The sequence below is a fragment of the Canis lupus genome, chromosome 1 (assembly GCF_011100685.1).
Source record: "Canis lupus familiaris isolate Mischka breed German Shepherd chromosome 1, alternate assembly UU_Cfam_GSD_1.0, whole genome shotgun sequence".
NCBI lineage: Eukaryota > Metazoa > Chordata > Mammalia > Carnivora > Canidae > Canis > Canis lupus.
In genome coordinates this window covers 107,580,139-107,607,641 of record NC_049222.1, presented here as the reverse complement: position 1 = coordinate 107,607,641, position 27,503 = coordinate 107,580,139, and the positions used below count along the sequence as shown (strand labels likewise).

The 27,503-nt window shown below is 54.2% G+C and overlaps 1 protein-coding gene across 1 annotated transcript; it reads left to right on the top strand.

Annotated features, from left to right (window-relative positions):
* The first annotated feature begins 230 nt into the window (after positions 1-230).
* PRR12 (proline rich 12) lies at positions 231-26,960 on the top strand. Its single transcript, XM_038528224.1, has 14 exons — positions 231-354; positions 1,897-2,009; positions 3,023-3,184; positions 3,269-6,585; positions 7,100-7,766; positions 9,831-10,246; positions 17,549-17,665; positions 17,922-18,055; positions 18,340-18,812; positions 23,690-23,815; positions 23,913-24,010; positions 25,358-25,504; positions 25,625-25,720; positions 25,993-26,960. Exons 1-14 carry the CDS (start codon positions 269-271, stop codon positions 26,137-26,139), a joined length of 6,099 nt encoding a protein of 2,032 aa, XP_038384152.1. The 5' UTR covers positions 231-268; the 3' UTR covers positions 26,140-26,960.
* Positions 26,961-27,503: the final 543 nt, after the last annotated feature.

Genomic DNA, 27,503 nt, shown 5'->3' with positions numbered 1-27,503 from the left:
CCCTCCAGGGGGAACCCCCCTTCCCCCCTCCTTGGCTCGGCGGCTGCACCCCCTCCCTTGCCCGCCCCTCCGCCCCTGCCCCCTCCCTCCCCAGCCCGGGGCCTTCCCGGGCCTTTCGGCGGCTGCAAAGAAAAAGAGAGAGAGAGAGAGAGAGAGAGAGGGGAAAAAAAAGCAGCAGCGGAGGGAGCGGCGGTGGAGGAGAGCGCGCGCGCGCCCCCTCCCTCCCTCCCTCCCTCCCCCTCCCCCCAATTTCCACCGCGGCCAATTCATGGACAGGAACTACCCCAGCGCCGGCTTCGGGGACCCGCTCGGCGCCGGGGCGGGATGGAGTTACGAGAGGTCAGCGAAAGCTAGGTAAGGAGCCGAGGGTGGCCTGGAGGAAGGGGCCAAGGGGTGGGGGCCCAGCCGGGCCGGGCCTGGCCCGCCTGGCGACGCGTGCATCGCAAACTCCCCGCCGGCTTGCAAGGGAGCGGCCTTCCTCGGTTTGCAACAACGCCGCCGCCCCAGTTTGCAAATTGCAAACTCCGCCAAAGCCAGCTCCGGCATGCAAAGGGAGAGATGCAGCGGGAAAATGGGGGTGCAAAACAATTTCGGACGGAAAGGCCCTGGGAAGGTGGGAGGGACTGGCGAAGCAAGGCCTGGATTTCCCCCCATCCTTGGATTCCCGGCTTGCTGATCCCTCGTCCCTGCGCCGGGGGCTCCGCTCTTGCAAAGGTGGGATGGAAAGGAGAATTAGAACGCAGACCTGGGGGGCACCCCCCCTCCCGTCCTATTGTTCCGGGACTGCGCGAGGCCGCGCAACTCGGCCCCCCCCCCGAAATTCCGCGCGCAGAGTGGGCACGGGGCCCCGCCCCCTTCCCAAGCTGGGGTTCTGTGTGTGTAAGGGGGGGGGTCCTGGAATCTGAGACACACCCCCTTTAGCTCCCCCACCCCCAAAGGCAGAGAATCCTAGCTGATGGCGGGGAGTGGAGTACTTGACCTCTTGAGTCCGAGCCATGAATTGGGGCCTTTGCAAGGGAAGATTCAGATGTTTCCCTGGTGTGTGGTTGTGTGTGTGAGCGTGGGCCCTGTTCGTGTTTAGTTGGTAGACTGCTCACCTGCGAATCAACCCCTTTCTTGCTGTTTATGTCCTGCCCTCACTCTTCACCTGTCCCCTACCCCTCCCCCGCCCCCTGGGTTTCCCACCTTGGCTGGGCATGACCCCACATGTGTTAGGATTTTCCATTTGGGACTTACCGCTCTGTATGTTTCCTTCCCCACGGGTGAGCTGGATAGTCGTTTGCACACATACCTGGCTTTGCGAGGGCCCATGCATTTGAACCTCAACCCCAGGGGATGGACGTTGTTCATGTTCGCACTTGTACCTGGTACTTTCCCTTAGTCCTATCCCTTCCCCAACCCCCATCCCAGCAGTTTGGGGAACAGCCTATCTCCTGCTCCAAACTCAGTTTGCACCACTCTGTGAGGTTCAGGGCCATGTGTTCCCACGTGTCTGCAGTAGAGTGGGCGTCCTTATGCACCTCTCAGGTTGACCCTAGGGCCTTGTGTCCTGGGGCAGGGGGTGGGCTCGGTAGGAGGTCCATACCTTTCACAATTTAAACTTGAGGCACTTCCTCTGACTCTTCACCCTCTTGTTTGTCTCGTCGCTGTGCTTGGCTGTTTGTAAACGTGAGACTCTCTGGCTCTATTCATGGGGGACTCGAGTGGGGAATGTTTCATTGCTCTTTTCGTTGGGTACCCCGATTGCCTTGCCTTCTTTCCTTTAGGGTCCAAAGTTCCTTAGGATAACCCCCAGTCAGCTGGAAGATTTACCCCCAACACCCCGGGGGATTTGCTGAGTTCCCTTCTCCTAGGGTAGCTTCGGAGGACACCCTAACATCTCTCCCTTCCCCCTAGCTTGGTCTATGGCAGCTCCAGGACCTCGCACCCCGAGACCGACATCTTACACCGCCAGGCCTACGCGGCCCCCCACCCACTGCAAAGCTATGCCACCAACCACCACCCGGCAGGTACGGCCCCCGTCCTGCCCCGTCTGGGCTGGCCCTCCCTCCGAGGCAGCTGGTTGGCTCCTGAAAGTTCCACCCCTCCTAATTGGCCGTGCCCTGCGTCTTGTCCCGCCCCTTGCTGCCTCTCCTCTGATTGGCTGCCTCTGAGGCTGCTGGTCCCTGCTCAATTTCACGCTGGATTCGTCCACCCTTGTCTCTGGCCCCGCCTCTTTCTCTCCAATTGGCCCCGTCCCCCTCAGCCCCCAAATCCCACCTTCTCTTCCAGGCTTTTCCTCCTATCTATCCCACCCCAATCCTTTCCCTCTGGGTTTGCCCATCCTCTTGGCTCCTTGGTTCTCTGAATTCGTTCTTCCTGATTCCTTTTTTGCTGATTGGTTGTAAGTCTTTGGACCCCCCCCCCCCTTTTTCCCCTAGATTTACCCTCCCCATCAGTTCTTAACCCCTGTAGTCCTTACCTCTTTCTCTTCTGATTGGTTCCCTTCTTCCTGGGTGAGCCTGCAAGATTATATTGTCCCATTTGATCTTTAACTTTCCTGAGTGGCTCCTTTCCTTTTCTCCTTACAATTTTTAATTTTTCCCCCCTCCCTGGATCCTCCTTCTTTGACTCAACCCCTTTCTGCCTGTCCACGGGTCCTTCTAAGCGGCCCCGGTTACCCCATCCTTTCCCCTTCCTTACTAGAATTGCCCACATCCTTTTGTGTCTCCCCCACCCCCCATAAGAACTCTGTCCTGTTGCACCCACTTCCTTCGATTCTGTTTTTTTGTATTTCTCTGCCTACCTTTCCTCTCCTGGGCTCCTTTACTATTGGAGTGCACTTCATCCTGCTTCTTGGCTGCCTTTTCCCTCATTGTCCTCGGCCCTGTTTCCTTAGCTTGGCTGTGTTCACTTTATCCTCTTTGAATCTCCCCCCTTTACTTCTTTGCCCTGACCCAACTTGCTTTTGACCTCTTCCTTTTCCCTTTCAACTGTGCCTGACAGCCCACTTAGCTGACTCTACCCCCTTGTCCTTGGCCAGGCCTCTCTGGACTATTCGACACTGGCCTCCACCACGCAGGGTCAGCAGGGCCAGACGCCTCCGTCATGAACCTCATCTCAGCCCTGGAGTCCCGGGGCCCCCAGCCTGGCCCCTCTGCCTCCTCTCTCCTCTCCCAGTTCCGCAGTCCTTCCTGGCAAACAGGTAAGCCCAGTGTCGGCCCAGAAGGACCAGGGTGGGGCTGGCATGTAGTCCACCCTGACCTATGGTCTTTTTCATCATCCCCAGCCATGCACACGCCAGGCCCCACGGAGCTCTTCATTTCAGGCGCCCTGCCGGGTTCCAGCACCTTTCCATCCTCCTCTGCCCTGTCAGCCTACCAGCACCCGGCTTCCTTCGGCAGCCGCCCCTTCCCAGTACCCTCATCCCTCAGCCTCCAAGACCCCCCGTTCAGTCCCCCAGCTAATGGGCTCCTGTCCCCTCATGACGTGTTGCACCTGAAGCCCTCACAGGCACCCACGGTGCCATCCTCGCTGGGCTTCGAGCGCCTGGCGGGGGGCGGTGTCCTGGGGCCCGCAGGTCTTGGTCCGGCCCAGACCCCTCCTTACCGCCCCGGCCCCCCAGACCCCCCTCCACCTCCCCGCCACCTCCCGACTCAGTTCAATCTGCTGGCTTCCTCTTCCGCTGCTGCCGCCGCTGCCGAACAGTCCTCCCCACAGCTGTACAACTTCTCGGGTGCTGCCCCAGGCCCCCCGCCGCCCGAACGGGCCCTGCCCCGCCAGGACACCGTCATCAAGCACTACCAGCGGCCAGCCAGTGCCCAGCCCCCACCGCCTCCGCCACCAGCCCATGCCCTCCAGCACTACCTGAGCTGTGGAGGCAGCTATCCCTCCATGGGCCACAGGGCTAACCTGGCCTGCAGCCCCCTGGGCGGTGGGGAGCCCTCCCCCGGTGCTGGTGAGCCTAGCAAGGCTGGGCCCAGTGGGGCTACGGCTGGGGCATCGGGCCGGGCTGCGGGCCCTGAGGCTGCTGGAGGAGGTGGAGCAGGGGGTGGTGGTGGAGGTTACCGTCCCATCATTCAGTCGCCCGGTTACAAGACGGGCAAAGGCGGTTATGGAGCAGCTGCGGGCGGTGCCAACAGGCCCCCACCACCCCGTTCAACTGCCACACCCAAATGCCAGAGTCTGGGTGGGCCGGCAGCAGCCTATGCCACTGGGAAGGCCTCTGGGGCTGGTGGGGCAGGGGGCCAAGCCTATTCCCCTGGTCAGCCCCAAGGGCTTCTAGGACCCCAGGCCTACGGGCAAGGGTTTGGAGGGGGTCAAGCACAGGACTTGAGCAAAGGCCCTAGCTACTCAGGGGGGCCCCCACAGCCTCCCAGTGGTCCGCCGCCTCCTGGCCTAGCCACGTGTCAGAGCTACTCCCCGGATCAGCTGCAGGGGCAGCTGTATGGGGTTCAGGGTGAGCCATACCCAGGGCCAGCTGCCCACTCCCAGGGGCTGCCCACAGCCAGCCCCTCGCTCAGCTACAGTACTGGCCATTCCCCAGCGCTCTCGGGTCATGGTGGTGGCTGGGGGCCCAGCTCACTGGGGGGTGGTGGAGAGGCCAGCCCTTCTCACATCATCCGCCCACTTCAGTCACCGCCTGCCCCCGGCCGCCCGCCTGGAGTCGGCTCTCCAGGAGCCCCTGGCAAGTACCTGAGTTCCGTCCTGGCCTCAGCCCCATTCCTGGCGCCTCCGGGAGCCGGCAGCTACACAGCCGGAGCAGGTGGCTACAAAGGCAAAGGGGATGGCTCGGAGCTGCTGGCTGGCCCTGGAGGGCCTCCTGCCGAGCGCACAGAAGATGAGGAATTCCTCATCCAGCATCTCCTGCAGGCACCTAGCCCCCCGCGGACCTCAGGGGCAGACGGCCTGGTGGGTGAAGATGGGGCAACGGATGCCTCCAAGGGACTTGGGGGTAGTGGTGGGGCCGGGGGACCACCGGGCACACCCTATGAGCTGGCCAAGGAAGACCCCCAGAGGTATCACCTGCAGAGTGTCATCCGTACTAGTGCCAGCCTCGATGAGGGTGCCACAGCAGCCCTGGAGCTGGGCCTGGGGAGGCTGAAGGAGAAGAAGAAGGGGCCAGAACGGGGCGGTGAGACCCCAGAGGGGCTGGCCACCTCAGTTGTCCACTATGGGGCAGGTGCCAAGGAGCTGGGGGCCTTTCTCCAAAAGAGCCCACCACCCCCACCTCCCACAGCTCAGCCTGCCCAGCCCACACCCCACAGCCTCCTCCTGGAGGCTGGGGGCCCTGACCTCCCACTGGTGCTGCCTCCTCCTCCTCCCCCGCAATTGCTCCCCTCAGTCCTCAGCCACGCCCCCAGCCCCTCTCCCAGTGCCCCCAAAGTTGGTGTTCATCTCCTTGAGCCAGCTACCCGTGACGGGGCCCCCCAGCCGCCACCGCCACCGCCCCCACCCCCGCCACCCATGCCCCTCCAGCTTGAGGCCCACCTCCGAAGCCATGGCCTGGAGCCTGGTGCCCCCAGCCCCCGCCTGCGACCTGAGGAGAGTCTGGAGCCACCAGGAGCCATGCAGGAATTGCTTGGGGCCCTGGAACCGCTGCCCCCGGGGCCTGGTGACACTGGCGTAGGCCCACCTAATACCGAGGGCAAGGATCCCTCAGGTGCCTATCGCAGCCCCAGCCCGCAGGGCACCAAGGCTCCCCGCTTTGTGCCACTCACGTCCATCTGTTTTCCTGACTCCTTGCTCCAAGATGAGGAGCGCAGCTTCTTTCCCACCATGGAGGAGATGTTTGGCGGTGGTGCAGCGGATGACTATGGCAAGGCAGGGCCACCCGAGGACGAGGGTGATCCCAAGGCGGGTACTGGGCCGCCTCCAGGCCCCCCTGCCTATGACCCCTATGGGCCCTACTGCCCCAGTCGGGCATCTGGAGCTGGGCCTGAGACGCCAGGCCTGGGCCTGGACCCCAACAAACCACCTGAGCTGCCCTCCACAGTCAATGCCGAGCCTCTGGGCCTGATCCAGAGTGGGCCACACCAGGCGGCCCCTCCGCCCCCTCCACCCCCTCCGCCGCCGCCGCCTGCCTCAGAGCCCAAGGGAGGCCTGACCTCGCCCATCTTCTGCTCTACCAAGCCAAAGAAGCTGCTCAAGACGTCCTCTTTCCACCTACTACGGCGCCGTGACCCACCCTTCCAGACACCCAAGAAGCTGTATGCTCAGGAGTACGAGTTTGAGGCGGATGAGGACAAGGCCGATGTGCCCGCTGACATCCGCCTCAACCCTCGGCGCCTGCCTGACCTGGTGTCCAGCTGTCGCTCCCGCCCAGCCCTCTCACCCCTGGGTGACATCGACTTCTGTCCACCCAACCCAGGCCCTGATGGCCCCAGGCGCCGTGGCCGCAAGCCCACAAAGGCTAAGCGTGATGGCCCACCCCGGCCCCGGGGGAGGCCCCGGATCCGCCCTCTGGAGGTCCCTACCACTGCAGGGCCAGCCTCAGCCTCCACGCCCGCTGATGGGGCCAAGAAGCCTCGGGGCCGGGGCCGGGGCCGGGGCAGAAAGCCTGAGGAGGCAGGGGGCACACGGCTGGAGCCCCTGAAACCACTTAAGGTGAGGGGGATTGGGGTCGGGGTGGCTAAAATTTAGAGATAGCAAAGGCCTGGGGCCACACTCCTTGGGTGCAGTGGGGGCTGTGGTTTATATTCCTGAAACTTTGAGGAGATTCCAGGCTCCTGCCATTGGAGAGCTCTGAGAATTGAGACTTCGGGGTTTTAGAGGGAGGCAAAGGGTTTTGGAGCTTGGGCCTTAGGTTCTAGGTCTTAAATGACTAGCGATTGCAGGTTTCTGGATTCGTGGGTTTTGTGGGAGGAGAGTCTGGAGGCTGAATTCCTGGGCTGGAAGCAGAAGGATCAGTGAGTGCTGAGGGAGGAATTCCAGTCCTATCCTGCTAGAACGTAAGGGAAGGGGTCTGTCGGCTCAAATTGTGGGGCTCCACAGGCTGAAAGTGTGAATTTGACCTAGGTCTTAAGTAAGGGTTTGGGTCCTGTGCTCTGGCTCTGAGCAGGGAGGGGACTCGGGGACCCCACTGTAGTGGATCCTGACTCCCTTCTGCCCCAACATCTAGATCAAGCTGTCCGTGCCGAAGGCCGGCGAGGGCCTGGGAGCCTCATCCGGCGATGCCGTCTCTGGCACTGACCACAACAGCCTGGACTCCAGCCTGACACGGGAGAAGATCGAGGCCAAGATCAAGGAGGTGGAGGAGAAGCAGCCAGAGATGAAGTCCGGCTTCATGGCCTCCTTCCTGGACTTCCTCAAGTCAGGCAAGCGTCATCCACCACTCTACCAGGCCGGCCTGACACCCCCACTCAGCCCCCCCAAGAGCGTGCCGCCCTCAGTGCCAGCCCGGGGCCTGCAGCCGCAGCCTCCTGCCGCCCCCACTGTGCCACACCCGCCTCCTGCTGGAGCCTTTGGGCTGGGAGGTGCGCTGGAGGCGGCTGAGAGCGAGGGGCTTGGGCTGGGCTGCCCTTCGCCCTGCAAGCGGCTGGATGAGGAGCTGAAACGCAACCTGGAGACGCTGCCCTCCTTCTCCTCGGATGAAGAAGACTCCGTGGCCAAGAACCGGGACCTGCAGGAGAGCATCTCCTCAGCCATCTCTGCGCTTGACGACCCACCCCTCGCCGGGCCTAAGGACACTTCCACCCCAGATGTGCCCTCCTTGGCAACTGAAGCTGTGGTGCCAGGCCCCCCCCCTCTCCCGGGGCTCCCTAGTGCCAGCAGCAATGGCACACCCGGTGAGCTCTGGGAAGACACTTTGGGGCCAGGCTGGGGCTTTACTGTTATTGAGGCTGCTGGGTACAGTTGTGCAGGTTGTGCTTTGTTTAAGAGGCATCATTCACGTTGTAGATGAAGTTGTTTTGTGTTTACAAAGGTAATTTGCCAATTGAGGGCAAACAAGTATTTTGAGAAAGGCATCATTTTCTAATTTGCCCACAGATGCTAAGTGGGCTAAGGTGCCCTGAGGTGGGATCTGGAGAATGCTGAGAGACAGAGCAGGTTAAGTGATGGGGACAGGTGGATGACATGGTGCTGAGAGAGCCTGTAAAACCAGCAGGTGATATGGGGCCTGAGAATGAGCTAGGGTTGAGAGAGGTATGGTAAATGGCAAAAAGATGTATTGGGGGCTGTAGGGAGAGACTTGGGGAGGAGGATAGTTTAAAGAGAGACTGGAACATTAATTAGTAGGGGTCTTTTGTGGTGGTAGAAGGGAAAGGCTGGGGGTACAGCAGGGTCTGGATGCTGTCCTGAGAGAGCCTTTGGACAAACCTTAATGTTCTTTGATGGGCGTGGAATAGAGGCATCGATTAGGAGAAGGGTGTTTGAGGCAGTTAATGAGGGGGCTTAAGGGCTCCAAGATGTTCTAGGGAATGGAGAGGACTTCTAGGAGATTGTAGAAAGTGGAAAATGGGGAGCAAGGAAGCCAGAGGGTGCGAGCTGAAGGGAGGCGTCAGGGCAGCAGTAAGAAATGCTGGGGGCTTCTGAACAGAGTATCAGGATTTGCTGAAATGGGAGCGAGCATTGGGTATAAGGACCTTGGAAGGGTCAGTAAGGCTCATAACTAAAAACACTGGGGTGGAGAAGAAGCGGTTTTAGAAGTTAGGAGGTACTTTAAGACGTTAGAGGGGCATGTTAATAAAACCCATGGGGAGTTTATGGGAAGCAGAGGGCATAAATGAAGCCTAGAGTAGAGAGTGGTTGAAGGAAAGGGCAGGGAAGATCTTGGATGGAGGAGGACAAGACCCCTGAGCAGGAAATGGGGAGGTAGAGGCGCAGAGGGAATGATTGGGGAATTGGGAGGGAAGATAAAAATTGGAGGGGAGAGTCAGCAAGGGCTTTGAAGCATCTAGGAGGTGTTCTGGGACTAAACTGGACATCAGGCACAGGTTTCCAGGTTACAGGGACTCAGAATTACCACTGGAGCTGGGAAGGGGTCTCAGGGAGGGACGTTGACGCAGCAGAAGGGTTTTGGGTGAGTTGAGGGGCTATTGGCATAGAAAGGGACAGGAGAAGAGGTGCTAGGGATGGTGAATGGCACTCAGAGACTAGGAGCCAGGGCAGGGCAGGGAGCTTTGGAGGGACTTGGGGCGACAAGGAGGAGATAGACTGGGGTGGGACACGTTGAAGGATGTGGTGGGATGAGGGACAACTGATTTTGATGGAGGGACATCAAGTCATGGTATTAGACCACAGTAAGGGACAGAAGGGGACAGTATGTAGAGGTGAGGAAAAGATGGGGAGGGCAGAGCACCATATCTGGGTAGGGAGGCTTATTAGGACATTGGAGAAAGAAGTTAATGGAACGTGGGCTTCCTGTGGCTGTCTGGGGACAAAAGTAGGTATGAAAAGTCTGGGAAGGCTACAGAGCCTGGCTGGCTCAGTCCGTGGAGCATGCTACTCTTGATCTAGGGGTTTGTAGGTTCACATCCCACGTTGGGTGTAGAGATTACTTTAAAATTTTTCAAAAAAAAGGGGGGGGGAGGGGATGGGACAGGTGATCAGGGTCAGACATGAACTTTGATAGGACCAAGTGCAACAGCAGAAGAGTAAGAAGGGACTGAGTGGCATTGGAAGCACAGATGGGTGTTGGGGTGTGAGTTGAAGGAAAACAACTCTGGTTGATCCAAAGGGATGCGGGGGTGCAGAACAGTAAGAGGACTATGTTGGGGCCCTGGAGAAGAGAGGAGCCCAAAAGGCTGGGAGCAGACACTGATTGACATTGGCCGCAAACCTTGGGGCCTCGGGGACCTCACTGTGGGGTCTGCCCTGACGTCCCTCTCGCTTCCCCCCACCCTCGCCAGAGCCCCCGCTGCTGGAGGAGAAGCCACCACCCTCGCCGCCCCCTGCCCCGACGCCACAGCCGCTACCACCGCCCCCGCCACCCCCTCCGCCAGCCCTGCCCTCGCCGCCTCCGCTGGTGGCCCCGGTCCCCAGCTCACCGCCAGCCCCACCGCCCCTGCCCTCGCCTCCGGCCCCACCGCCACCCCCGGCGGCTACCACCGCCCCCGCCCCCGCCGTCGTGCCCGAGGAGCCCGCAGCCCCGTCCCCCGAGGAGCCGGAGCCGCCCGACGCCCGGCCCCTGCACCTGGCCAAGAAGCAGGAAACGGCGGCGGTGTGCGGGGAGACCGACGAGGAGGCTGGCGAGAGCGGCGGGGAGGGCATCTTCCGGGAGCGAGACGAGTTCGTCATCCGCGCCGAAGACATCCCTTCGCTCAAGGTGAGTCCTCTGCGCCCAGTCTGAAACCGGGACCCCGTGGCGGCCGAGGGGGGCGGGTGATGGAGCACCTGCCATCAGGTGCTCCATCTGATGGAGGCCGGGTGCTGGCAGAGGAACCCCTCCTGAGTTCGCAGGCTGATGGGGCTGGAACGTGCAGAGCATGCGCGAGGCTCAGAGATTGGGGGGCGGGGGTAGGTCCTGTAAGAAAACTGCATTGCTGGCGTGTATTACAGATATTCTGGGTGCTGGGGTTCCAGTAAAGAACAAGGCAGGTGCTGGTTGCAGTGAAGCTTGTAATTTAAGCCCACCAGCCAAGAGAAGGAGACTACTTTGCAGTATATGGAATAATGGTGAAACGTGAAACATTGTTAAAATGTATCTGTGGATACACGTACACACGCATAATCTGGAAATTTAGTAGCCAAGGATTTGAGACTATCAGGCCACATCTTAAACTCTTTTTGCAGATCAGCCCATTCTTTGCATCGAGTTACTCTCTACTCCAAGGGTTGGCAAATTGTGGCCTTCCTGGGCTGAATCCAGGCACTATTTTTATAAATAAAGTTTTATTGGCACACAATTCATGCCCATGCATTTAAAATCTTCTAGGGCTGCTTTTCCCATGCGATGGCAGAGTGAGGTAATTTAGGCAGAGCCTAGCTGACCCACCAACCCAAAAATCTGATCTGCTCCATTACAGAAAAAGTTTGCTGACCTCTGCTGTACTTGGTTCATTGGACAGATAGATTTGGATCAGAGGATTAATAGCATAGCACAGGGGTAGGTGGCATCAGGTGCGTCTCCCAAAACACAAAGCTGAGCGAGTGCATGGTAGGTTGGCAAGCCATTGTCACCTTTATGGTGACACCAAAGACTAGGGCCTTTCTTTATATTAGTCATGGTTGTGGATTGGGTATTGACTGTGGGCCAGGAACATGTTTGGCCCTTGAAATACATTATCATGTTTAATTTATTTTGGGGTATTGTTTCTTCAGATGGAGGTATCATGAGATGGATAATTATAAGGTTAACAACTGTTGTTATGCTTTGTTACTTGGTATGTTCTGTGACATGAACTTAATGTGTCTTTTACTATGTGATGTTTAATCGCTGTCTTATTGTAGAAAAAGCAGAGCAAATAGAATAATAGGACTGTATCCATTACTTAGCTTCCACCATCATCACCTCTGTGGCTAGTCCTGCTTTGTTGTTCTGGCACATTCTGCCCCCTGCCTTACCCTACCAGTTCCAGACATCATGTATTATTATCCATACCTTGTCATTTTTTTCGCATGGTGGTTGCTTCACCCAAAAGAACACTGGTAAAAGGTATATTAGGGAATTACAAAGTGAAATGCTAGGGTGAATAGACATGTTCCAAATACCCCACACAGCAATCACAAGACTCCCTGGTCCCTCCTTCTGTATCCCTAATGGTCCTTCTCACTCCCATAGTATATCTTGTGTACATTATTTCCTTTTTGGAGGGAGACAGGGGAAAAAGTCTTTATTTTAGAGAGAGTGGGAGAGAGAGTGCACAGCAGTGAGGGGCAGAGGGAGAGTGAGGAAAAAAATCTCAAGTAGGCTCTGTGCTCAGCATTGATGCCAGGCTCAATCACACGACCCTGAGATCATGACCTGAGCCAAAACTAAGAGTCAGACGCTTAACTGATTGTACCACTCTTGCGTCCCATGTTGTTTCATTTTAACTTTGTGACTTCTGAGGCTGTATCATCAACTGGGACGAGAGAGGAAGATATTGAATGAACAGCAACGATAAGAACAGCTTCCAACTCCCCAAGACAGGATTTGGGACACATCACAGTCAGAATTGAGTTTGATCTTTTTCTTTTCTTTTCTTTTCTTTTCTTTTCTTTTCTTTTCTTTTCTTTTCTTTTCTTTCTTTCTTTCTTCTTTCTTTCTTTCTTTCTTTCTTTCTTTCTTTCTTTCTTTCTGTCATTCTTAACTTTTTAAAATTAATTTAAAAAAATTTAGGGACACCTGGGTGGCTCAGTGGTTGGCTCAGGGCATGATCCTGGGGTCCTGGATTGAGTCTTGTGTCGGGCTCCCTGCATGGGGCCTGCTTCTCCCTCTGCCTGTGTCTCTGCCTCTCTCTCTCTCTGTGTCTCTCATGAATAAATAAATAAAATCTTTAAAAAAGGAAAGAAAAAAAAGAGAGTCGCATGCCCTACCAATCGAGCCACCCAGGTGCTCCCCTCCTTTTTTTATTTTAATTGTAGTAACCCTTTACACACCCTGAAATTTATCATTCTGACCATTTTTAAATGTATCATTCAGTGGCATTAAGCGTATTCGCATTGTTGTGCAACATTCACTGCTGTCTCCAAGTTTTTATTTATTTCTTGTAAGATTTTATTTATTTGAGAAAGAGAAAGCATGAGCATACACGGGTACGCACTCTCATGTAAGTAGAGAGAGAGCGGTGGCGGGGGGGTGTAGAGGGAGAAGGAGAAGCGGGCTCCCTGCTGAGCTGGAAGCCCAACGTGTAGCTTAATCCCAGGACCCCGCAATCATGACATGAGCGGAAGGCAGAGGCTTAACCAACTGAACCACTCAGGCATCCCTAAATTTTATCTTTATAATCACCTTTAGTGATAGGGATTACTCTTCCCGTTTTACTGGGAAGGAAACTGAGGTGCAGAGAGCTAAAGTAGCCTTCCTAGACTTTCATGGCTCAGGACCTGTTGGCCCCAGGATCCTGGGCTCTAGGCACCAGATTTAGCCTTTCTCTATACATTCTTTAAAAAAAAAAAAAAAAAGATTTTATTTATTTATTTTGAGAGACAGAGAGAGAGAGTCAGAGACATAGGCAGAGGGAGAAGTAGGCTCCCTCCTATGAGGGAGGGATGCGGGACTCGATCCCAGGACCCCGGATCATGACCTGAGCCAAATGCAGATGCTCAACCGGTGAACCATCCAAGGGTTCGTCTCTGTGTACATTCTATCAAACATTGACAATGGAAGTGGCAGATGTGGCTGGGCATCCAGCACTGGGCTAAAAGAACAGGGCTTTTACAGATGAGGAAATTCACGTCCAGAGAGAGGGACTCACTCGGCTGGTGGGTGCTGAACTGGGATTGGAGCCACAGCCATCTGACACCACCTCCCAGCTGGCACAAGGCCGGGGCAAGGACTCAGATGCTTAAAATACAACACGAGTATGTATTACAATGGGGGGAAAACACAGCCCCAGGCCTGAATTGCTCCTGTACACATTGAAGACTCGTTTGTGTGCTTGGGGTCAGGGCAGGCTGGTGGCATTGTTACCAAGAGCCCAGTTTTGGCGTTAACCTGACTGGATTAAATCCCTGCTGTTTCTGGGCTGGTGTCGACCCTTCCTGATCATTGAATTTCCTTATTTACAAAATAGGGGTGATCATATTAGTACCTCCCTCAGGTAACAGGAGGATCCAGACATTAAAGCTTGTTGAGTGCTCCGAGGAACCTTGGGTGGCACATAGTGGGTGTCCTATAAGCATTGCTTTGGTTGTTCATCTCTGCAAAACTTGTGAATTTTTTTCTTTTAAGGGCCGGCTAGTCAATATTTTAAGCTTTACTGGTCACAGGGTCTCTGCTACATATTCTTGCTTTGTTTTTATAATCCTTTAAAAATTAGGAACTGTTCTTAGCTTATAGATCTGTGAAAATGGGCAACAGGTCATAGTTGGTTCTAGAACAGTGGTAGCTAAATAGAAACATCATGAGCTGTATACATCATTTTGAACTTTCTTGTATCCGTGTTTAAAAAGTCAGAGGCGCCTGGCTGGCTCAGTTGGTAGAGACACAACTCTTGATCTCAGGGTCCTGAGTTCAAGCCCCACATTGGGCGTGGAGACTTCTTAAAAGACCAAAAGAATAGAGAATTTAAAAAGTTTAAAAATGGGGGAGATTAGCTACAGCAGTGTATTTTCTTTAACACAGCTTATTTGAAACAGTCATTTGAGCATGTAATCAACAAGAAAAAGCTAATGAGATGTTTTACATTCTTTGCATATCAAGTCTTTGAAATTCTGTGTATATTTATTTTATACTCATGGAACATATTCAAGGCAGCCGAATTAGCACAAGGCTAGTCTCCTCTCTGCTTCAGCTTCCTCACCTATAAAATGGGACATATAATATTAACTCCCAGTTCTTGGAGATGTGGAAGATTTAGCAGGATGTAGCGTGTAAGAGGTTGTTGGGTGGAGAAAAGTAGAGGGAGGGCAGTTCAGGTGGAGGGAACATCGTGCAACGTTTGTGTTGTGAACAAAAACACGGTGTACTTGTGATGTGTAGGGATTCAAGAGGTTGAGTGGCTGGATGGTGAGCACTGAGTCTGGGAAGATGAGCAGGTGCCAGGTCATGCTGGGGTGAGATCAATGGGCGCCTGCTTGAAAGTCCTCTTTCAAGGCAGAAAGCTGGCAGCTGCTTGGGCCCCTGGCCAGCAGGGAGGTGGCTGGGGAGGTGTCTAGGCCTGATTGCAGTCTACCACTGCAGTCCTGTGGTACTGACTTCCTCCTGGGTTAATGGACCATGAAGCTTTTTTTTTTTTTTTAAAGTAGGCTCCATACCCAGCATGTAGCCCAATGCAGGGCTTGAACTCACAACCCTGAGATCAAGACCTGAGCTAAGATCAAGAGTCAAATGCTTAACGACTGAGCCACCCAGGTGCCCCAAAGTTTTCTTACTACTATCCCACTAAGTGCTTCTAGCTCATTCACATCCTGCTGCTTAACTGCCCTTGGTCTCTGGTTCTCAAGAATTCAAATTCCCAGAAGAGAATCTGATTGGTCCAGCTCAGCATTTGGGGCCAAGATGGGATTAATGATTTGCCTGTTGATTGGCTGTCTGGTCATATCTCCTCCAATCAGCTGTGGCTTCCATGGGGCAGGGCCTGTGGGTGGCTTAGCTTCCCTAGTGAGGGGGAGTGGGTGTGGCCAAGGATATGATTGACAGGAGAGGCGGGAGGGACAGCCTGAGGACTAACTGGCCCTGGTTGGAGATCAGACAAGGATGATGCCAGAGGTTGGGCCTGATGACTGCAGGGAGGAAGAGTGGTTTTGGGAAAACCACCAAATTCAGTTGGGATGTGGTGAGCCAAGGGGCCTGAGTACAGCTAGAGAATCTGCCAGTTCCTTAGAGGAGGCCAATTGGGTAGTGGGAGGAGACAGGGGTGGAGTTGGTCTCCCCTGGCTGGGAGAGTTACTCTGATGGCTTTCTCACAGGCTTCTGAGACTAGAATGGGGAAGGTCATAGTAACATTGAGATGGAAAAAAGCACCCGCTTTGTGGGGAGGCAGCACTGCAAATGCAAAAACCCAGGGATCAGAAAGTCTGGGGTTTATCTGCTGAACTAGGAGGGGTCTGGATGGCCTGCCGGGCAGGGGCAGGAGAAGAGAAAGGAAACTGAGGCAAAGTCTCACTGTGTCAGACTGTAGAGTCTGTACTAGGGGCCTTGGAAGGTTTCGGAGCAGAGCAGGATGTGGTCTGAAAGGAATTTCTCAATCCTTGGGCCTCTGACCTGGCTCCCTAAGGTCACCAGGAGGGAGGACTGGGAACTGTATGGTGGCCTGGAGGAAAGGACTTGGGGCCAGGGCACCTGCAACACTGTCTCATCCTGCCTCTTGAAACGTAAACCAGGAACCTTTTTAGACCTCATTGTCATCAGGTTATTGTAATCCCTTCTTTTCACTCCCCTCGTTGATCTGAGGGACACAGAGAAAATTGTGGATGTGAAAACAACTAACCCAAACTAAGAGTAGGCAGTGGATAGTTGGCACACAGACCCCAGGGTTACAGCTGCTGCCAGTGGCAGACATCATTAATTGATCTCTGCACTTCTCCTGCTGAGCCTGGTGTTCAACCATGACCAGTCAATTGGAATTGTCATCTGAATCCTGTTTATCACTTGAATGTAATTTCCTTGAATGCCAGGAGTAACTTTCATTCACCTGTAGGTTATCACAATACCTGGTACACATTTCTTGCTGCATCTTTTTTGTTTTTAAGATTTAATTCATTCATTCATTCATTCATTCATTCATGAGAGAGAGACTGCATGGGGGAGTGGGAGGAAGAGCAGAGGGAGGGATAAGCCAACTCTGCACTGTTTTGTTTTATTTTTAAAGATTTTATTTATTTATTCATAGAGATGCAGAGAGAGAGAGAGGCAGAGACACAGAGGGAGAAGCAGGCTCCATGCAGAGAGCCTGACGTGGGACTCAATCCAGGGTCTCCAGATCACGCCCTGGGCTGCAGGCGGCGCTAAACCGCTGCACCACTGGGGCTGCCCTGCACTGAGTGTTGAGCCCGATGTGGGGCGTGATTTCATGACTCAGAGATCATGATCTGAGCCAAAACCAGGATGCTCATCTGACTGAGCCACCCAGATGCCCATCACACGATTTACTGTGTTGTCCTTTGTCATTCCTTAGCCCCCTCACAGAAGACATTGTCCTTCCAGGACTTACTCAGATGTCACGTCTTCTAGGAAGCATTCTTGGATTCAGATTGCATCTGAGGTCCTTCTTTGAGGCTTCGGTAGTGTCTGGGGGTCTGCTGTTAGTGTGCCCATTACCTGGGATGTCATTGTGCCGTGTCTGGCTCTCCTGCTACTCCCCTTGCTCCCCAGATTAGACGTGGGGTCTGTCCCATATCCTTCAGTTTCCAGTGTCCAGCTGGGGGTCACACAAGTCTCTCAGGGTGGGGAGGTTATCTGAGTGTTGGAATGGAGATGGGGGAGCCTCATATTACTGTGCAAGCCTAGTTGTAGAGAGGTAGATGAAATAAGTGGTCTCGGATAAATTGTCACCTGCCTATTCTTGGCACAAGCCACAACCTCACCCTGTTTTATTTGCTTGTCTGTCTTGTCTCTGTAACAGAGACCTTGGCCAAGGCGATGTCAATCTCATTCACCACTGTCCCCACTGTCCCTGGGGTCCAGCGCAGTATCTGGAAAATGGTGGCTGGGTGCTCAGGAGCTGTCATTACTTTAAATCACCACAGAGGCCTGGTGCCGTAAAGTTGTGATAACTAAAACTTGGTAGCACAAGAACACACGGCTTGTTTGAGAGCATTGGGTAAGCCACGGGAGGACATGGCCAGATGCCAGCGGCCTCCCTGGGACTGAGAACATCATAGGGCCAGAAGATATGTGCCTGCCAGTATTCATTGATATTTGTTCGTGAGAATGCCCTTTTCTCTAAGAGGATAGAGAAAGGGGGACCTCGGATCTGGAATTGGGGGCGGGAAGGGCAGGAATGAGGGCTGACCTTGCTGGCCTCACTGCACCCCTCTTCAGCTGGCATTGCAGACGGGGCGGGAGCCCCCACCCATCTGGCGAGTGCAGAAAGCCCTGCTGCAGAAATTCACTCCAGAGATCAAGGACGGGCAGCGGCAGTTTTGTGCTACCAGTAACGTAAGCCTGCAGGGAGTCATGAGGACTGGGGGAAGCCTAGAGGGAGTGGTGGCCAAAAGCCCAGGGTCCCCCATCATGCATGGCTGTGATTCACCCCTAGTCTAGGGGGCATCCAGAAGGGGGTTTCCACATCCAGCAGGCTCTGGCAGCTGCTGTCCGGGGTCGGGGTGGGGTTGGAGGGGAATCTTAGGTATCTATCAGCCTGCCTGGCTGCAATGGATGAAGGTATTCCTCACGTACCTCTTTCTCTCCATAGTATTTGGGGTACTTTGGGGACGCGAAAAACCGGTATCAGCGCCTTTATGTAAAGTTCCTGGAAAACGTCAACAAGAAGGATTATGTGAGGGTCTGTGCTCGGAAACCCTGGCACCGGCCCCCAGTGCCTGTCAGGTACTGTGGGGGCTGTGGGGCAGGTGGTGTGCAGGGTGAACAGGCACAGAGGGGGCTGGAACCTTCCAGAGACAAAGTAGAAGCCCGCAGAGCGGACACAGGGTGTGGGGAACAGAAAGACCCAGGTCTGGGGCTGGGGGAGACAGACACTCAGCAGAAACAAAGGGCAGGAAGTCAGGCTGGTTCTGTGCTCAGAGCTGTGGGCTAGATGGGGATCTCAGGAGGAGAAGGTGGGCTTCTTAGGGCTGCTGACTGCTTGCTGTCCCTCCTGTGTCCCCTTCCAGACGCTCCGGGCAGGCCAAGGGCCCCGCGTCTGCTGGGGGCAGCTCTGCACCTCCTCCCAAGGCCCCGGCACCACCTCCTAAGCCAGAGACTCCCGATAAGACAATAAGCGAGAAGCCCCCAGAGCAGACACCCGAGACAGCTGTGCCCGAGCCCCCTGCTCCTGAGAAGCCATCTCCACCGCGGCCTGTCGACAAGGAGAAGGAGAAGGAGCGGGTGACCCGTGGGGAGCGGCCACTGCGGGGTGAGCGGAGCGCAGGTGGGCGGCAGACTCGGCCTGAGCGGAGCCTCACTGCGGGACAGCCTGCCACCTCCCGGCTGCCCAAGGCCCGGCCCACCAAGGTGAAGGCTGAGCCGCCCCCCAAGAAGAGGAAGAAGTGGCTGAAGGAGGCTGCAGGCAATGCCTCGGCAGGCGGGGGCCCACCTGGTAGCTCCTCGGACTCAGAGTCATCCCCAGGAGCACCCAGCGAGGATGGTGAGGCTCTGGGCAACCACAGGGCAGGTGGGGAAGCATGGGGAAGGGAACCCGGGGCATCAGGAGGAGGTGTGGGTAAGTGCAGTCCACAGGCTTCCAGGCAGTGTTGGTGAGATAGCAACCAAAATTGGTAAATTAAAATAATAATACTGTCAATCATATGGCCCTAGCTGGGGTGGGCATCTTCTCTAAGTTCTTTACCCAAATTAACTTGTGTAATGTTTATAGCAGGGCTACAGAGTAGATGCTGTTATTTCTTATTTTTTTAATTCTTTTTAAAAAGATTTTACTTAATTGAGAGAGAGAAAGGGAACATGAACAGTGGGGAGGGGCAGAGGGAGGGGAAAAGTAGACTCCCCCCTGAGCATGGGCACCATCTCACAACGCTGAGACCCTGGGATCATGACTCCAGCTGAAGTGGAGAGCCGGGCTCCCAACTGACTGAGCCACCCAGGTGCCCCAGGGGTAGCTCTTTTAATGGGGACTAAGCATGAAGGCAGTCAAATGAGAGCAAGAGAGTTCTCTTTCCATCAAAGCCCTAATGTAAGTGTAAGTAGTGGTTTCCTAGAAATAAGAGCATCTTCTCCAGGTTGTCCAGGGTCCCAGGTTTCTTTCTTCTTGTTGCTCTGTCTTCCCCCAGCGTGCTGTCCTCAAGCACCTGGTCCAAAGCAGCCCAGCAGGCCCAAAGCCGCAGTCCCTGAGTCCAGTGGGAAGGGACTCAGGGACCAGGGAATGGCTGGACCTTTCTTTTAAGTCACCAGGTCTGGGAGTAGCCCATATCCTGTCTCTCCTGTCCCATTGAACATAACTTGGTCACTTGACCACACCTGGCTGCAAGGGAGCCTGGGAAATGTAGTCTTTTAACTGGGCAGGCAGATGCTAAATCAGGCCAGATGGAAACCGTTAAAGGCAGGTCTAGAAAGGCCCAGATTTGCAGGTCTTTCCTTCTCTGGCCCTCAATTTTCTTTTTCTATTTCTTTTTTTTTTTTTTTTTTTTTATGATAGGCACACAGTGAGAGAGAGAGAGAGGCAGAGACACAGGCAGAGGGAGAAAGAAGCAGGCTCCATGCACCGGGAGCCTGACGTGAGATTCGATCCCGGGTCTCCAGGATCGCGCCCTGGGCCAAAGGCAGGCGCCAAACCGCTGCGCCACCCAGGGATCCCTCTTTTTCTATTTCTTAAGTGATTTACAAAGTTAAGTTTAATTAACATGCTGTGTAGTTCACCTGCTTACAACATAAAATTCAGTGGCTTTTTAATTAATTAATTTTTAAAAAATACTTTTATTTATTCATGAGAGACACAGAGAGAGAGAGAGACAGAGACGCAGGCAGAGGGAGAGGCAGGCTCCACACAGGGAGCCCGATGTGGGACTCGATCCGGGGTTTCCAGGATCATGCCTTGGGCCGAAGGCGGCGCTAAACCGCTGGGCCACCCAGGCATCCCATCAGTGGCTTTTAGTAGAGTCCTAGACTTATCTGTCCACTTTGGCAGTCAATTTTAGAACACTTCAATACCCCAAAAAGAAACCATGTATCAAAAAAGAAAAAAACATGTATCATCCATTGGGTATCACTCCCCATACTCCCCTCCCCCCAGCCCTAAGTGACCTGTCATTTACAATCTCTGTGGATTTACCTGTTTTGGACACTATGAGTAAGTGAATCATACAACATATAGTCTTTTGTGATTGGCTTCTTTCACTTAGCATAACATATTTTAGGTTCATCCATGTGAGATGTATCAGGGCCTCCTTCCTTTGTTTTGGCTGAATAATATCCCACTTTGTGGATAGACCACATTGGTTTTTTGTTTTTTTTTTTTAAGATTTTATTTATTGGGCAGCCCGGGTGGCTTAGCGGTTTGGCGCCGCCTTCAGCCCAGGGCCTGATCCTTGAGACCCAGAATCGAGTCCCACATCGGGCTCCCTGTGTGGAGCCTGCTTCTCCCTCTGCCTGTGTCTCTGCCTCTCTCTCTCTCTCTCTCTGTCTCTCATGAATAAATAAATATTTTTATTCATGAGAGACAGAGAGGCAGAGACATAGGCAGAGGGATAAGCAGGCTCCCTGCGAGAAGCCGGATATGGAACTCGATCTCTGGGTGGGGATCACCCCCTGAGCCAAAGGCAGATGCTCAACTACTGAGCCACCTAGGTGTCCCTGAACCCCATCTTCTTATGGGAGCAGTTACCCTACCAAGGGTCAATATGGGTCTGAGACTGTCTGCCCTCAGCCCATTCAACCAGGAGCTCTTCTAGGGCAGGATGAGCATGACTCATGCCTGGATGTCCTAAAGCCTTCATTCAGCCCAGGAGCCCTTAGAACTAACCCTTTTGGTTGTCTGAGAGCAGTGACCCTCCATGTGCCAGAAGCTGATGCTTTCTCCTTTCTTTTATTCATGATAGAAGTTCTAGAGAGACGTTGTAGTGACCTTCCTCTCTCTTCCTCTTGTCTGCTCCCATTTGGCTCTGTGAGCCCTTTCAGTACATATTTATTGAGTACCTACTTCATGCCATGAACGAGGTTCCAGCAGTGAACAGAATAAGCAAAAATATGTATCCTCATGGGAGCTTACAGTCTAGCTGGGGGAGTCTATCAGATAAACATGTTATGTAACAAGAACACAAAACAATGTGAAAAATTGTCAGCGTAAGGCTGGCCAGTCTTAAATGCAGTTAAGAAAAAGCATTTCTGGTGAAGAGGGTCCAGGTGGTATAGAGGGTGATGTTTTCAGGGGGTGGGGGATTTGGGGAAGGCTTCTGGAAATGACACTGGAGCAGAGATCTGAGTGCAACAGGGTTGGGGTTGGGTGACTGGGAGAGAGAACATTCCAGGCTGGGTGTGTCTGGGGATCAGGAAGGAGGCCAGTGGCTGGAGCAAGTGAGTAAGAGGAGAGGGTGAGAAGTGAGGGCAGAGGAAGAACAGGACCAGATCTTGGAGGGACAAGAGGCCTGGGGCTTTGTGGTCCCACTGGAAGAATTTTACCCTGAGCCAGACATGAGCCATAGGAGGGTTTGGGCCAAGGCCTGGTGGGGTGTGATTGCCACTGACAAGTGGTCACTCTGGCCCCTGCAAATGGCTGTCACCAAGGACCCTCTGTGAGGATAAGTCAAATGGATATTTCTCAGGCCTCTTCCTAGGGGATGTTTTAGGGCCGTTCATGGCTGTTCTGCTTCTCTTTTCTCCCTGATGCTCCTTCTTGGGTTTTGTGTGAGTGTCCCTCATGTCCTGACCTTGGCCTTGTGGCTTCACCTCTCACTTGGCAGTCTCAGCTTCCCAGTGAGCCTCACTAGTTTCTTTCCCCTAGCCCTCGCTCTAGATCCCACTGAGTTCCTTGTCCTACTTTCCCTACCTCAGGGCCAGCCCCACTGACTACTCAGTTAGCAGACCAGATCTCTAGGTCTCTTTGCTCCCTCATCTCCACAGCTGAGAAGTCCCCGGCTCTGCGCCCTCCCCATGCCCTGACTGTCCCCAACTCTCTGCTCTTTCCCGCAGTCCCTGTCAGACACTGGCCTTCCTATCTTCCTGCTCGTCGATCTCTGGATCCTGTCCCTTATGGTCCTGCTACTTCCTTATCCTTTTTTTTTTTTTTAAGATTTATTTATTTTTAATTAATTAATTATTTTTTTAAAGATCTTATTTATTCATTCATGACAGAGAGAGAGAGAGGCAGAGACACAGGCAGAGGGAGAAGCAGGCTCCATGCAGGGAGCCCGACCTGGGACCCGATCCCAGGGCCTCAGGATCACGCCCTGGGCCAAAGGCAGGCGCTAAACTGCTGGGCCACTGGGGCTGCCCTATTTTTTTTATTTTTTGTTTATTTTTATTTATTTTTATTTATTTTTATTTATTTTTATTTATTTTTTATTTTTAAAGATATTTTTTATTTATTTGAGAGAGAGAGAGAGAGAGCAAGCAGAGGGGAGAGGTAGAGGGAGGAGGAGAGGCAGACTCCCTGCTGAGCAGGGAGCCTGATGTGGGGCTGTATTGCAGGAGCCTGAGGTCATGACCTGGACCGAAGGCTGACGCTGAACCGAAGGCTGACACTGAACCGACTGAGCCACCCAGGCATCCCCAAGATTTATTTATTTCTTTGACAGAGATTGCGCACAACCGGGGGGGCGGCAGGCAGAGGGAGAGGAAGTTAGCAGGGAGCCTGACTCAAGGCTAGATCCCAGGACCTAAATGAACCTAAACTGGAGCCAGATGCTTAACCAACTGAGAGGCCCAGGCACCCCCATCCTTATCCTTTCCTATTGTGGTCCATTACACTGGCCTCTGGTATCCTCCTCCTGATCCGTCCCCTACATAGTCTCAGAGGCATCTTTTTACACTTAACCCTTGCTCCTTTCCTCCTCATAGCTCTCCCATGGCTCCCTGGTACCCACCGCAAAAGCCCCCGTCCTCTCCACCTCATGTTGGAGGCTTTGTGTGGTCTGACCTACATGGACCTGTGCAGTCTCACCTCTCACCTCCCACCTCCTCCCTCAGTCTTGCTCTTTGTGATCTGCTCTCTCTGAGTGGATTCACTGGTTTGGAAACCAATTATGCTGCTTCTTTAGACTTTACTGAAGCTACACTGAACTAGTCAAACGTGAGGTTCACTGGCCCGGAATGCTCTTTCCTATCAGTTAAGACTTAGCTCTTGTGTGACCTTGAACCAGCCTCCCCTGGATTGCCAGGCCAAACTCATTACAATCAATGCCTGTGACTCCACCATTACAGCATATCGCGTTGGTACTTGTTGGTCTTCTCCTGTGGACTCAGAGCTCCCTGAGCAGCGATTTCTCTCCAGCCCTGGTACTTAGAACACCATCTGCCACCCGTTCACTCAGATGGACTTGGAATAATGAGCTCATGTCCCATCTCTCCCCCCAGAGCGGGCGGTACCCGGGCGTCTGCTGAAGACCCGGGCGATGCGGGAGATGTACCGGAGCTATGTGGAGATGTTGGTGAGCACAGCTCTCGACCCAGACATGATCCAGGCCCTGGAGGACACACATGGTGAGCTGAGGCCTGGGGAAGGAAGGTCCCCTACTCCTCCTTGGCCCCCATGCATTGCAGGGCTTCAGCTCTTCTGATGCCCCTCCTGGTCTTTCAGACGAGCTGTACCTGCCACCCATGCGGAAGATTGACGGCCTCCTGAATGAGCACAAGAAGAAAGTCCTGAAGCGGCTGTCGCTGAGCCCAGCCCTGCAGGTGCTTGTGGGGTCTGGGCTGGAGGGGTCTGGGGCCCAGTGGTCAGAGATGGGAGAGATGGGTATAAGTCAGCCAGGGAGGTCCTCTCAGAGCATCAGGCCCTGGAGGGGGCAACCATTGGAAGGATTGGGCTTGGCCAGGAGCAAAGTTGATTCCTAGCACCCTTGCACACCTACATGGAAGGGATTTGGTGGATGTGGAGAGGTCTCGGGGGTGGGGGGGCAGCTAGGAAGGTCCAGCAGAGTTTACGGAGCACAAGTTTACAGAAAATAGCTGGATGAGGCCTTGCTGGGGGGCAGGGGCAAGCGGATTCTGATGGCTTCCCTGTCGTAGAATGGGCTTTTTAACATCTCAGGCTTCAGTATTAAGTCATCCGTAAAATTTCCTTTCTGGAATGGCCCAGGATTCTGGAATGGAATATTTGGGCAGCTTTGAAAATTCTGATGGGGACCGTTGTGTGGTGCTGAGAATTAGAAGATAGAGTGTGAGGGCAACAGAATTCTGGGATGGAATGTGAGTCTAGGCTTAAAGTTTCCAGATGGATTTTGGTCTGGCTCTGGGAATTCCGGGATGGATTTTAGGCTGACTCAGAAAATTCTTGGTGGGATGTTAGTCTCTCAGACAACGTGGGATAAAATATCCATCTGGTTCTAGAACTCTGGGTGAGATGTTGGGATAACTGAGAATTCAGGGATTGAGAGTTGAGTCTGTTTCTGAGAGGTCTGGGTGGGATGTCATCCTAGGGTTCACATTTCTGTAGTAGACTATCAGGATGAGGGCAGCCCCAGTGGCTCAGCGGTTTAGCACTGCCTTTGGCCCGGGGCCTGATCCTGGAGGCTTGGTATTGAGTCCTGTGTCCGGCTCCCTGCATGGAGCCTGCTTCTCTCTCTGCCTCTGCCTCTCTCTCTCTGTCTCTGTCTCTCTCTCCATGTCTCTCATAAATAAATAAAATCTAAAAAAAAAAGAGAGAGAGAAAAAAAGAATATCAAGATGAATCTGAGAAATTATGGGATGGTTTAGAATTCTGAGATTGTCAGCCTGGCACTGGGGATTCTGGATTTTAGGCTATCTTTCAAAGTTTTGAATAGGATATTAAGCTGGGGCTGAGAATCCTGGGTGGAATATTAGGGCTCTCTGAGAATCTTGGGCTGAGTCACAAAGCATATTATAGGGGTCATGAGACAGTCCGAGGCTCCTCTGCCTGAGTCTGAGATTCCCAAGTATCTCCTGATTTGTAGCCTGAGGGAAACTGAGGTATCTGATCATTTGGTAATCTGAGAACTGAGTGGTGGATTTGGAGTGTGTGGGTCCAGGGGGACGTCCCACTGACCGGTCGTCTTCCCACAGGACGCCCTGCACACGTTCCCCCAGCTACAAGTGGAGCAGAGTGGGGAGGGCTCCCCTGAGGAGGGGGCTGTGCGGCTGCGGCCAGCTGGGGAACCCTACAACCGCAAGACGCTCAGCAAGCTCAAGAGGAGTGTGGTCCGAGCCCAGGTGGGGCCGGGAATGGGCGAACTGTGTGGGCAACGGGGGTGGGGTGGGGAGCGATAGGGGTAGGGGAGGGCTGCCCTATGCTGGACAGTGGGGTGAGGCTTTTCTGCTCCATCTGTCCAGGAGTTCAAAGTTGAGCTGGACAAGTCAGGATACTACACGCTCTACCACTCACTCCACCACTATAAGTACCACACTTTCCTGCGCTGCCGGGACCAGGTAAGCCCATCTGTAGCACGCGTCACCCTGGGACTCCGCCCCACAAGCTCTGCCCTGGACCCAGGGGCCCGAGCCCGTAGCACCTCCTCCCTCAAAGCAAGGGTCCAGTCCCCGCAGCCTTTCCTCTCTCACACTCAGGAGCCCAGGCCCACAGCCTCCTCCTCCCCCAGACCCAAGAGTTTAGCTCCCAGCCCCCTTTCCCTGGAATATTGATCCCTAGACTCCCCAGGCCCTGGTAGCCACTTGCCCCAGCTCTGTTTACTGCCCTGCAGACCCTGGCCATCGAGGGCGGTGCTGAGGACCTGGGTCAGGAGGAGGTGGTCCAGCAGTGCATGCGGAACCAGCCATGGCTGGAACAGCTCTTCGACTCCTTCAGCGACCTGCTGGCCCAAGCACAGGCCCACAGCCGCTGCGGGTGACCCTTCCCAGCCTGGGGGAGCCACCGCTTCCATGAACGGAGAATTGGGACAGAACTGTGTCCTCAGGAGCTAACCCCTAGGCCCCTGTCGCCAGGGAAGGGGGGGGGTCATTGGTCAGGGTGTGTCCATGCTGCCCCCACAGGGCAGGGTTCAAAGTTCGACTCCTCCCCTCTCCCACGCTCCTTCCACTCCCTCCCCAGCCTCCCCCTGTCCGGTGTACAGAGAAATTATTTATATATATGTATAAATGTCTATTTAGTAACGGTTTCCCTCCCCATCTCGCCCTGATCCCCCCTCCACGGCCACAGCCCCGCCCCCTCCACCTTGTACATAATGTATAGGAAAAGTCTATGTATGGTTGAGGGGGGTGGGGTGGCTTCAGAGAGCTGGGGGACCCCCTCTCCCCCAACCCCCCCCTCACAGGCCAAGATCTTTGCTAAAGGCCATTCCCTCCCCAGGGCATTCGGCATCGGGTGGGAGGGGGGAAGACGCATCTTGTTAATTATTTTTAATCTTATTTATTGTACATACCTGGGGCGGGGGGCTGGGGAGGTGGAGGGGGTCCCCTCCCTTTGGCCCTCCCGCTCCTTTTCTACTGCGATCGTCTGTGTCTGCTCCCCACCGTCCTATCCCCTTGTCGTCTGGATGTGGTTCTATTTTTTATCCGTCTCCTCTCCCCTGCCCCTCTCTCTCTAACCCCTCTGCTCCTACCTCCCGACCACCCTCTGTCTCTTGCTCTTTCTTGGGCTTCTGTACAACTCAACTTGTATACACTGTGTACACACAACCAGCCAAACGAAAACCCAACAGCAAACACTTTATCGGCCGGCTGGAGTGCCTCTGTCCTGCGGCGTCTGGGTGGGTAGAGGGGTGGCACAGGCACAGCATGTCTGGAACCGGGACATGGCCTCTCTGGGGCCCTAGAAGTGGCTGGGCAAGGGTGGTTGTTTCCGTTACGTCTTGCCGTGTAAAATGAGTCCACCCTCGAATGTAGTGACTTACAACAAGAATTGTTTATCCTATGGTTTCTGAGGATCAAGAATTGGGGAGCAGGTCAGCTGGGTGGTACCATCCAGGGTCTGTTGTGAGGGTACACTCAAGTCTGCCAGAGCAGCAGTCCTCCAGGGACTGACTGGGGTTATAGGATCTACTTTCAAGGTGGCTTAGGTTTGTTTTTTGTGGTTTTTTAAAAGATTATATTTATTTATTTTATTATTATTTTTTAAATATTTTATTTAGTGATTCATGAGATAGACAGAGAGAGGCAGAGACATAGGTAGAGGGAGAAGCAGGCTCCATGCAGGGAGCCTGATGTAGGACTCAATCCCAGGACCCCAGGATCATGGCTTGAGCCGAAGGCAGGT

Coding starts and splice junctions, on each gene's coding strand:
- PRR12 (XM_038528224.1), top strand. CDS start 269: ATGGACAGGAACTACCCCAGCGCCGGCTTCGGGGACCCGCTCGGCGCC. Junction 10,247..17,548: donor AAGACATCCCTTCGCTCAAG/GTGAGTCCTCTG, acceptor ACCCCTCTTCAG/CTGGCATTGCAGACGGGGCG. Junction 17,666..17,921: donor AGTTTTGTGCTACCAGTAAC/GTAAGCCTGCAG, acceptor TTCTCTCCATAG/TATTTGGGGTACTTTGGGGA.